At 50.5% G+C, this 12,345-nt stretch overlaps 1 protein-coding gene across 1 annotated transcript in view; it reads right to left on the minus strand.

The window, feature by feature from the left end:
* SDK1 (sidekick cell adhesion molecule 1) overlaps nucleotides 1-12,345 on the minus strand; it is an 860,282-nt gene that overhangs the window by 150,915 nt on the left and 697,022 nt on the right. The window contains exons 20-21 of the mRNA XM_069486624.1: nucleotides 9,884-9,982; nucleotides 2,095-2,286 (exon numbers count right to left, since the gene is read on the minus strand). Of these exons, the coding sequence (XP_069342725.1) occupies nucleotides 2,095-2,286; nucleotides 9,884-9,982 (291 nt within the window). The remainder of the gene's footprint in view (nucleotides 1-2,094; nucleotides 2,287-9,883; nucleotides 9,983-12,345) is intronic.

The raw sequence follows: 12,345 nt of genomic DNA on the forward strand, positions 1-12,345 counted from the left end.
CTCAGGGCCACTAGAACTACTTTAGGGATCAATTCAGTGTTGGCACAGGCAGGGTCTCTAGGATCTCAAGGGTCCTTTCCACATCTTGTTTAATGAATTTGAACAAGAAAATGTTTAAATTGAAGGATAAGTGACTCTTTTCCTTGTATTTCTCAGCTCTCTGGACTTTTTGGATGGTTCTCCAGTCATTAATGGATATAAACTTCAAGTACAGCAAACAGAATACAGTGCCCCCAAAGCGATCACCGCCATATGGTGTTGCTTCTGCCAATACTTAGAATGCGTAGGCAGGTCCTGGGCTCCTCTCCAGCCACAGGTGGTCTGTCCTGCAAATGAGGCAACAGCAACGCCGTGGCCTCCCTGCACCTTGGTGCTCAGGGCCTTATCCAATACTGCAGGCCTCAGTTTCCCCTCTAATCCTCTGCTCTGCAGGGTCAGGTGCAGTGGGGATGGCAGAGGCCTTTGATAGGTCAGCTGGCCGGTTCCCCTGTCCTGGATGCACAGTGTCCAAGCCATCCCGGGAACACCTGGTCACTCACACGCAGGTGCGCTTCCAGTGTTACCCTCAGTCGGTATCTGCAGCCACTTCTAGCAGACTAAAAAGCATGCCTTCATAACCCCTACTGTGTTCAAACTATTAATGATATTTGAAATATGTGCTTAGGGAACCGGCTTTCAATACTTTAAACGTGCATGATGGGAACTGGATATTTGTGTAAAATAAATGAAAATGAATCTTCCTGTAAGTCAAAGACTTCTTTCTTTCAAAAGAATACATTTTATTGTTATTTTACTTATTTTATTTTGTGAATGTATTTTTTGAAAATACTGAAATGCCCTAGAGCAAGTGTCTCACGGTGCCGTCCCGGAGCAGCAGGTGGCCTTGGAAACGTGTTCCAGGGGTAAACGTGTGAGCTGCGCCCCAGATCCACGAAGCAGATGCTCACGGTGGGGCCTGGTGGTCTGCGGCTCTGAAGCGCGAGGCGGTGCCAGGGCCCCTGCCTCCGAGGGAGGGCAATGGCCATGGGCTGCAAGTGGACAGACAAGTGCAGGCTCCGCCGTGCAGGGCGGGCAGCTGGGGAATTAACAGAACATGTCCTGGCACTCCCTGGACTGTGGGAGGTAAGAATGGTGAATGTGTGCTTTCCTGCAGGGATTTTTTTTTTTTCCTGCATATACTTTATTCAAAGTTTTGTATTCTGTGCAGACCATGTGTGCCACCCTCCCCCAAAATCATTAGGGCATGAAAACTGACCCATGTGGGGGTTATCTCGGGGGTAAACACTGGTTTCACAGGGATCCTTCAAGCCCTTACAAGGGAGACAGTGAAACTTTTCTGAGAGACCACAATAAGGAAAATTGATGTATTTTCAATGGCAAAAGACTTTCATTAAAGAATAGAACTGATAGCTCCATGGTATTTTCTCACACCCACATCTCTTTGAGAATTCCATGGAAAAACACCTTAATTTTGAATATAAACTTTAAAATTGGAGAGAAAGAGCTGAGTAGCAATTTTCTAAAGCTGAAATGAGCGTGCCGAATATTTACTTAGGAGAAATCTGAATCTCAAAAACATGTGATCACAGCTACGGCTCATGCCCCCACCACAGGGCTCTCCTCACTCCCAACGGAGACCTTTTTCTCTCCCTTTATCGCTTTACCTTTTATTCTTTCCACTTTCTCCTACTCTTTTTCTGAAAACAAACCCAAACTTTTATTGTTTTGTTAAGTAAATAAAAGTTTTATGCTTCCTATTCTTAAGTTTCATATTAATAATTCCCTCGGTGCTGGTTTAGTCTCAGGGCGCTTGAGACCACACTCACACTTGGTGGAATCCCAAATCTCTCTCTTCCCGTAAGCACATGTCTACTAATCCATGCAATGACAGGAGAAATGTTAAGCCACAACCAAATACTCTGGTAAAAAGGCTGAAATTGGGTCAACACTCACCCTCAAGCGTCTCAGCAGGAGGTTGAAACCCCCTTTTCCAGACACTCAGTGGCTTCTGCACAAAAGTGCTGAGATCAACTTCTAGTGTCAGACATCACTAGGGAAAAGCAACAGCAGGAAACCCACAATGATTCTACTGACCTGGGGGCACTCCGGAGGAAATGGTGGAGGAGGTCACCAGGCCGGCCCCCATGGTGGTCACCGCGGCCACGTCAATGGTGTAGGTGGTGAGGGACGACAGGCCTCTGATTTTGTACTCGAGAGTTGTGCTGTTCAGAGTGTGCGTGAGACGAGAGTCGTTCTTGCCATATACCTCCCAGGAAATCTGATAGCCTAAAAGTGACAATACAAGAGCTGATTCGGGGTCTCCTGAAAGTCAAGGGCTGAGGCTAGATGCCACGGCCTTATCTTCACATATTTGGAATGAGGGAGAGCTCAGCTAGGCTGCTGGAGATGAGTTAGCACCCACAGTCCCACGGAAATGAAGCTCGGTCCCTGCCCCTCCCTCTGTGTCCCCCTGGCAATCTCTGTTGCCCCTTCGCCTGCCACAGTGGCCTGTCTTTCCTGGCCAGGTGAGCTTCACCAGGACAGGCCTGTCGGATGTTCTGGGAACCTCAGCACCCGGTGCGAGGACTGCAGAAGGATGCTGACTGCCGGCCTGCTGTGCTTGATGTAACCTTCCCTTGTGGAATTATGGGTGCATTTCACCAATATTTCCATTTTTATAAGCTGATAGTTTCATTATACAGTACCCTAAATCAGTGGCTTGCTCTTGGGTTGCAACTAATTTGTGGGAACACTTTCACTTTTTCCTTTATGCAATGATTGATAGAACACTCTTCCATTTTGCAAAGTGCTTTGCCTGGAAAAGTTTCTTTTTACCTGAGTGCATGAGTTTTGCTTTGAGCTCTGCCCCTCCCCTTTTTGAATATCCTGTTTTCCTGCAAATCTGATTTCCCCTGTACTCTGTTCAGTCTAGCGGGGCCTTGTGATTGCAATTTATTCAACCTTGGATTTCGTTGTGATTTGGGGTTTAGAGAATAAAGACCCAACTTGCTCCTGAATCAACCCCCTTGGAGAGGAGTTTATGTGATTAGAAAACACTTAGAAGTGTCTTTTAAAGAGGGAGACGGTGATGGAAAGAGCTCGCGGGTCCAGAGGCAAAGGAAAACCGCTGAAAACGCTTGCTCTTCCTTCTTTTCAGTCAATAAACTCAGGGATGCTGAAGCATGAGGACACAGCTTAAACTTCCTTCTCATTCTGATGAAAGTAATAAATAAAGTTAGAAAGTTGCAGTTGCAGGTAAACAAGAATTTAAAGGACAGCGTCTCGGGACTTTACTATTTCAAAAAAAAAATTAATGTCGGAAGCCGCTCCCTGTCCGCCGTCCCACAGCCTCATGAGCCCAGCAGCTTCTGTGCACCAGCACCGGTCACCCCACGCTGGGGTGGCACAGGCGGAAACAGCACCAGAATAGGGCACCAGAGGGGGCCCAGCAGAGCTCCCCAAATTCCCTTAGCTGAGTCACCGAGTGGCTGCTGCTCTCCTGGCCTCTGGGTCTTGGCCAGGCCAGTGAGGATCACTAAGCCACCCTCCCTGTGGCTTTGCCAAGGGCTCCCGGCTGCTCCTCTTTTTCTTCCTCACAGGGAGGGGGAGAAGGCTGACCACCCAGGCTGACCACCCACCGCTGCCTTCTCCCCACTCTGGCCCCTAACTTCAGATCCGCAAATCTCCCTATACCTCACCTCATCTTCCCACCCGGTCTAGCCCCTCATTAATTCATTTAATCCTCACTACACACCGTGGAAGTTAGAACATTGTTATTCCTATTTTACAAAGGAGGAAACCAAGGCACAGAGAGCTTCATGAACTTGCTAGAACCCCAAACAGTCCTGCTCCAGGGCCCAGGCTCTGCCTGGACGCTGTAATCCCTGGCCTCCCAGAGAGCCTCCTTCTCCTGATGTGATGAGTGAACTTGAAAACCACCCTCACCCAGGCAGGTTATGCCTAATGGATCTCTAAATAATTTGAAACTCAGGCTCTACTCTGAACATAAAGGAAGAAGAGTCTTTGTTTAATGTTACAACGTTGTCTGCCAGAAATTTTTTTTTTTTTTTTTTTTTTTTTGAGACAGAGTCTCACTCTGTTGCCCAGGCTAGAGTGAGTGCCGTGGCGTCAGCCTTGCTCACAGCAACCTCAAACTCCTGAGCTCAAGCGATCCTCCTGTCTCAGCCTCCCGAGTAGCTGGGACTACAGGCATGTGCCACCATGCCCGGCTAATTTTTTCTATATATATTTTTAGCTGTCCATATAATTTCTTTCTATTTTTAGTAGAGATGGGGTCTCGCTCTTGCTCAGGCTGGTCTCGAACTCCTGAGCTCAAACGATCCGCCCACCTCGGCCTCCCAGAGTGCTAGGATTACAGGCGTGAGCCACCGCGCCCGGCCAGAAATTTTTATTTGTTAAATTTTCATCAAGATTTACTCAAACGCAGCATCTTGTTCGTCACGTCAACCTGGAGGTGAGCTCCAGTGATTCCAGCACCTTCAGTAAGTGCAGCATTGCTGGGATTTATTAGTACCAAAATTGACAACACAATATGCTCAAAGTGTTAGGGCTACAAACACAAACCAAACCGAAAACAAAAGCGGCTGATCTACAAGCAAAACAGCGGCAGAGAGCGGCGCTGGCCCAGCACTCGTGACATGGGGCAGCCAGTGACGCCTGCGAGCACACAGATGGACAGCGCCGCGGCATGTGGCGGGTAGAGATGTCCCCGGACTCATGCACAGATTTTGGGGCTGTGCATGGTGACTCTGGAAGGTCTGGCCAGCGGATGTCTCATCTCGTGCCCGTGTGCAGGAGGAGAGACAAGAGAGGCGCCCGGAGCCAGGAGCCGGGGGCACCCCCAGCCTGGCATCCCACCTGCTCCCCAAGGCTGCCTAACTGAGACTAACGACCGGAGGAGCTTCAGAAATAATTTTCTGTTGATCTGAAGTAAATTCCCTACAAGAGAGCAGTACATCCAATCACAAACTGTCTGTCTGCATCCCGGCCCTCATAAATCAGAGTTTACAGAGGGAGAGTGGAAGATACTGAAATTTACAATGAGAGCGCAATGGGCAATTTACCCGGCGGGCGCGAGTCCGCCCCCTGCTCCAGCGTCGCTCTCATTCCGGGCCCTGAATGTGAAAGGAGGCATGGAGGGGGGCGCTCACTTTGGCCAGGCTGAGGAAGCCCCGTGCCTGTTTCTGACAGGGCCGTAGCCTGGCGCAGTGCGGAGGACCAGTGATGAGGCCACCGTCTGCTCCCAGCAGCCGCCCTGAGAGCAGTGGTCTGCGTTAGCACAAATCTTTGAAAGGATGGTGGTGCCACATCAACATTTCCTGAAATTGGTTTTTGGAGGCCAGTTCTGCCCACAAACACAGTTTTTCTTTTGCTGTTTATAAAATACTCTCCCTTCAGCATGAAATAGAGCTTTGTGGTGCTGCCAGTGTGTCGCACTAGAAATCCACGTCTATTTGGGGGGCTGCCAACTGTCAGGGCAGAGCACCTAGGGCCGGGGGAGTGCCACTGACAGCAGGTGCCCCTGGGAGGTGACAGGGTGACGCCCGGCTAATGAGATAATGACCATCTGATCTCACTTCATGTAGGACCTTCTCCTCTACAGAGCTGCTGAAGAGAGGGCTGTAGGCACCCACCACGGTTTCTGGTGACATGAGGCACATCTGACAGAGTGAGTATCAATGGAAAAAGGCACAGGCCATACTGAAAGGGGGACCATGTGGCCACCCTGAGAGGAAAAAGCAGAGCATCTGCCTGAAACTCTGACCTAGGCCTTTCCGCCCAGACGGCACGGTCACCTCCAAACCCAGGCCTCGGCAGGGGGCAGCGCCCAGCTAAACCCAACTCAGAAGACCAGAGCTTCCAAGGTCAAGTTCCACAATAAACAATAGGCTGTTGCTTGTAACTACAGGTATTTGTGTAAATAAAATAGGAAAATGAGTCCATTAAGCCCTATTGGGTGGTGAGAACAGAAGATTATAAATTGGAAGTATTGGCAACCACCGCTTAGCTGTGAGATGCTGGCTGAACTCAAATGATCATGCCCATGCATTTTTCTTTACGCTTTAATACAAGAATGGTGTGTGTAGTGTGTTCACAAAGGACAGGGCAGGGGTGAAATGTGTGTATCTATAAAAAGGGAAGTTCTCCGTGTCAGAACCACCTACCAAGGAGTCAGCTAGACCCTAAAAGAGGACAGACTGTGGGTCTGAAAAGCCCCCGGGCAGACGTGAATGATCCGCCTCCTCACAGCAGCCCCACTTCCGGAAGGACGGCGAGCGCAGAGCTAACGCAGGCACAGACCTGGTCCCTGCGGGGTCCGGCTGGAAAGCTCTTTTCTTCCAGACAGTCAGCTCCTGCTAAGCTTTTTCTACCCAACCCCCAACTAGTTGGTTTTTCCTTCCTTTGTATGGTTGAAAGCAATATCAAACTTAACTAGTTTCCTGCCATCTCTCATGTCCCTCCCCTGCCGCTCCTCCTCCCTTTAATTCCTTCTACTCCAAATAAACAGGACATCTTTCTTACTTTACACACTCAGTACTCCCAATTCTATGCTAATAAGATGTACAACAGATTGGGGGCTTGACGTCAAATCTTGGTAGTGACTTTCCCCTTTCCTGGAGTTATTACATCGTTTGAAGTGGGTATTTCAAAACATAAGCTTCTTGAAGGCAGAGCCAGATTCACAAATTTGCTTTATTTAAAGGCTAAGGTTAGAGGTGGCACTGGCTCCAAGGTGCCCTTGTGTGGTGGGACCTGAGTGCTCCCTCTTGTCGGGGGATGTGGCTGGTGCGGCGATTGCAGACGTTTACCCATCAGCCATGATGGGACTGGTACCGTTTTGTTACGTAACAGGAGAGGATGGAGGCGTTCCATGTGGGAACCCTTCCGTGTGGGAACTCTTCCGTGTGGGAGCACAGCTCCGGGCTGTGCCCTGGGGCAGCCGGGATGCTGCTGTGACCCCCCAGGAACACTGCAGGAAAGCACAGGCTGCGCAGTGCTGTCGGGCATGCATGTGCTTCCAGCTTGAGGCAGTTTACAGTTTCAAGATCGGAGCATACCATGCGCCTCTGGATACATCCTATTTCTGCAAAGCAGAGGCTTTGGTGGTTGTTGGGATAAGAAAATAAGAACCATGTGAAACCAACATGAACAGGAAATGAAGGAGGAGGGGTGCAGTCTGATTCCCAGGTTTGAGAAGCTGGGCAGCACCCAACGGGTGCACACATCCCACTGGGAACTAATTTTGGTTATTGAAGAAGGAAATGTAAGTATTTTTTTCTTTCAATTAACGTGTATTATTTTTTAAATGGCTATTAAATTGTTAACACATAAATACTTAAGTTGTTTGGATCTAACTACTTAATAAACAGAACTGTTAGGTATTTCCTTGTCCTAGGGGTGCTGCAGGAAACTTCCTGAGACACTAAGAGAACTGTGGATGGGGCAGATGAGAGTCCTCCAGTGTAGGGGTCAGAGCATGGTTCAAACCCCAGCCCCGGCACACTGGTGATGCAGAGGAGAGAACGCAGACACCAGTTCCCTGTGCCGGCTCAGCCACCTGCAGGCTGTGATGGCGGGACATTGCTGCCTGATGTCTCAGGCTCACCACTGCCAAGACGGGGCCTATAAGACACACCTGGGGTGGGTGTTGAGCAACTATCTGCAGTGCTAAGGTGCCTGACACACAGGAAATGCCCAGGGTTGTCAGTGCCGCTGCCGTCAGGGACATGAGTGGTGGGAGGAAGGGGCCCCTCCACACTGCAGCTGGGCAGCAGGAACCAGCTGTTCCTGGTCTCCACGCAGCACGAGTCCTGCACAGGCTTCTTGGGTACACCCGGAGAGCGCGAGTTTGCTCCACAGAACTGTCAGGAACTCAAGGAATGACACGGGCTCCTGTGGACATTCTGGGACCACAACCACCAGCTGTGTGACAAAGTAGCTCAGCTTATTGAGAAGCCCGGGCTGCCTGAAACCTCAGGGCCCGTGTAAAATATCTAGATAGGAGCCCTTGACAGGACAAGAGATGCCATAGGTGAGGTTCTCCAGCGAGGGCTGACATACAAGTGTCCACTGTACTGGTGGCTAAGCAGTAAGAATATTTAGTGGCTTGCCTGAAACTTCAGGAATTTCAAGGAAATTTGAAGGATGCCCACTGGTGGCCGAGCTGCTCTGGGCAGGCCGTGGGCAACCACCTTATACAATTTGCCTCACTTACTCCTCCCAACAGCCCCCATGAGGGGGACTGCTGTGCCCATAGTCGAAACTGAGGGTCTGAAACGTAAGTGGAGGCTCCCACAGTGACAGTAGGACAAGGGACTCTCCCTAACTTCTTCTGAGGCTAAAGCCTATGCTGGTTTTATCAAACTAATATTTTTTTTTTTTTTTTTTTTTTTTTGAGACAGAATCTTGCTCTGTTGCCCGGCCTAGAGTGCCGTGGCGTCAAGCTCACAGCAACCTCAAACTCCTAGACTCAAGCAATCCTCCTGCCTCAGCCTCCCGAGTAGCTGGGACTACAGGCATCTGCTACCATGCCCGGCTAATTTTTTTCTGTATATATTTTTAGCTGTCCAGATCATTTCTTTCTATTTTTAGTAGAGATGAGGTCTCCCTCTTGCTCAGGCTGGTCTCGAACTCCTGAGCTCAAGCAATCCTCCCACCTCGGCCTCCCAGAGTGCTAGGATTACAGGCGTGAGCCACCGTGCCTGGCCATAATTTTTTAACAATCTAAGATTTAAATTAAGCTTTAACCTGAAAGGTTTTTCAGAAACCTCTTCTATAAAATGAAATCATTAAAAACCCTACAAAAGGTGAGCTCTATGCCCCAGAGACACCCTAAGCCAGGAAAGGAGAGAGAGCTTTACTGTCTGAGGGCAGCCAATGCTCACCCGAGTCCCCACAGTGCACAACTCAGAACTTCCTCAGAGGCATCTGCCTCTCATCATCCTTAGTTTTATCACCAGAAGTCATGGCAAGGAGGGCACGGGACACGGGATTTGGAGTCAGAAGACCCAGACTTTGTCCTGGCCTTGCCACTCACAGCTGTGGGGCAAGGGCCGAGACACTGGCAAGTGAGCAGCCTGGCTGCACTGGAGAAGAGCGCCTGCGGTGCTGTTTGCTGAAGGAAGGGAAGGTCGCCTACTCCTGCAGTCCCCAACCCCTGGGCCGCAGACCGGTACTGGTCCATGGCCTGTTAGGGACTGGGCTGCAGAGCTCTGCCACCCTCCCTCTAATCCCCCTATCCCCATCGGTGGAAAAATTGTCTTCCATGAAACTTAGGAACTGGGGGGCCACACAGCAGGAGGTGAGCAAGCGAAGTTTCATCTGTGTTTACAGCTGCTCCCCATCACTCGCATCACCGCCTGAGCTCCCACTCCCCCCACCTGCTATCATCTGTGGAAAAATTGTTTTCCATGAAACCAGTCCCTGGTGCCAAAAAGGCTGGGGACCACCGGCCTACTCTCTCCGAGGCTCAGTTTCCTCATCTGTCAAAGGGTCATAATATCAATATTTACCTTGCCAGTTGCTATGAGAATTAAGTAAGATAAATGCATGTGAACAAATATGTCACCAAATGACTGCTCTCATTGATCAAAGGAACTGTAGAGGCTTGTTAAAATAATGCAAAGAGAATAAGTCTCCAGACTCTGAGGCTGGTGCCCACGTGGCACAATGCGCTCCCTGCCCCAAGGCTGGCTCTGCATGGAACAGTCCTGGGGGCTGCGATTCTGCCACGTGGCCAGGAAGACATTTCGGTTACCCTCAAGAAGGCGGTGGGCACAGGTCCACTCTCTCTGCAGTTTTGTTTGAAGCTGTGGGCACCTCAAACTGATCTTTTTCTTTTTCAGGAGACGGAGATACTCACCGGTAATGATGCCATTTTTCTCCAGGGGCTCCTGCCAGCTGACCTTGAGAGATGTGTCCAAAATCTCCGTGAAACTCAGATGTCCCACGGCTCCTGGTTCTACCAATTAAAAATAAAATCATCTGTTAACACCATTGCCCAATTCTCTTTTGATCATATTTATATAGAAGATTCTAACTATGGAAAGGAAGTGGTGAGCCAGGGCCAGCAAAAACCTGCAGGAGATGTCGTGAAAATGCAGAAGGTTTGAAGGAATTCAAGGTTAAAGGCATCCTAGCTATCATCTCATGAATTATCTTCCCAGCTTCAGCCCAGCCACACGGGGCACGTAAGGAACTGGCGGCAGGAGATTTATACACAACTCATTTTCTGTCTGTCTCCTTGATCTGATCTAATTAGAACAATCAGGCTGGCCAGACCCTCAACAGCAGTTGCTCACACTGAGCGTCCCTCCACCTGGTTTGCAGCCCGGACTCTGGCCTGTGTGGGGGTCCCGGAAGCCTGGTGCAGACAGAGCAGGGAGCCCTGGCCCAGGGGCAGGCCCGGCCCACCCTGGCCCACCTGCCAACTTGATCCAGAATTCCAGGCTCCAACCCCCACTCAGTCTCCTGAAGGATTCCGGAGGGGCAGGGCAGTGACCTGAGAAAGTCCCGGCAAAAATGGGCTCCTTTCCCAGGGGTTTCTGTGACCTGCAGCCCTCCTGCTAATGCGGGAGGGCAGAGTCGCAAAGTTATGGTTAAACGCTCCTGCCAGAGATGGGCTTACGACCTGGCTGCACTCACTGCTCGCTAGCTAAACAGTTAAACTCTCAGAGCCTTAGTCTGTTCATCTGTGAAACAGGGAAAATAAAAATAACTCTGCAAGGTAATTGTGAGAACAAAATTTAATAAAACATGAAAGCATCAGCATGTCCCTGGCACCACGAAAGTGCTGGAAGAACATTAGCTGCCGTTATCATGATTGGCCAGCAGCAGCAGCACCCCGTCATCAGGACATCAAGTCACTTCTAAGGTTAGCTTGTTGCCACCTTAGAGAAGAGACCTGAGAGTCCAAATCCTGAGTTAAAAATCTAAGACCCAGACCCAGGTCCGTGAGGCAACCTGCTCGAGGACACGTGGCCAGGATCATAGAGCTTAGTCCCACATGCGGATGAGTCGCGTGCTGGCTGCACAGGACAGCAGGATGGGGGACGAGCCCACTGCTGGCTGGACCACAGGGGTGTCCAGGGCGGTTCTGTCCCCCACCTCATGCTCAGCTCACCCAGGCTTAGAGCCCTTCACTGCCCCCACAGCAGGTCCACCCAGGCCAGCCCTCCCTATGCTGGTGGGGGGTTGGGGGAGAGGACGCCTGGCAATCTGGAGGTGGCTGGGGGGTGGGGATGCCAAGGGTGCTGTTGTCACGGATGCTGGTGACTCCCCGGCCTTGCCGTTTGCCCCCAGCCTGCCACAGTCTCTGCAGCTGTAGCTGCATGTGGGGAGCAGGTGGAAAGGATGCACTTTGGAGGAGGCGTAACATCAAACAGGGGAAGGAGGAAAGGAAGAGAGACCGTGCTCCTGTTCTCAAGCCCGGGCACTGCGTGGCGCCCACTGGTCACTTCCACGGGCAGACACAGCTGGTTCACCTGGAAATGCTCTGCTCCTGCAGCCCAGAGCCCGCCAGTCTGCCAGTGTCACCCCATGTCCCCATCTCAGTGCCCAGTCCAGGAGAACTGGACACAGGGAAGAAGACAGGAGAGGAAGAAAGGGAAGCTCGAAGGCAGAGCTGGAGATACAGGAGGACAGGAGGAGAATAGGGAAGAGAACTCCCTGTCCCCGCCCACGCCAGGCAGGGAACGCACCGCTTCCCACTGCCTGCTCCTCTAGAGAACCTGCTAGGGGGGCAGCACTGAGATCCTTTTAGTAATAGAAAAGGCAATTTTTTAAGCTTAAAATAGGAAAGCATGAAGTCGAGGGTGTTGGCTGTTCTGGGAGAGAACAGGGCTCTCCGGCTCCCTCGGAGAAGCCTCACCCCTGGGAGTCCCTGCTCTGGCCACTGCCTGCCCTTCTTGCACAGATGGCAGGTTCTAGGGCGAATTCAATGCCTGTTACTCAGCCGTACTCGGACAAAGCCTTCTAACACAACTTGTAATTTTTTAGAAATGGTAACAGTCTCAGAAAATACACTCATCTGGGTGAAACTTTCAAAAGACTTTTTACAGATAAACTCAAATACGCTGACAAATTTCACTTTTCTAGCGCGGAAGATGGTAAAATAGAATGGCTGTCAAGACCATCTCATCCTCCCCCAATTGTGCGCTTCCAGAAAGACAGTCTGATGGATTTTTGAACTGACTTGTTCTTGCTTCAATCGATGGAATAGCAAAGAAAGCTTTTTGCTCTTTTTATATTCTCGGTATTTCTGCTTCCTGGATTCCTGCCCAAATACGCTGTCCTCTAGCTCTGCGGGAACCAGCTGCCAATGTC

This window comes from Eulemur rufifrons, chromosome 14 (assembly GCF_041146395.1).
Source record: "Eulemur rufifrons isolate Redbay chromosome 14, OSU_ERuf_1, whole genome shotgun sequence".
NCBI lineage: Eukaryota > Metazoa > Chordata > Mammalia > Primates > Lemuridae > Eulemur > Eulemur rufifrons.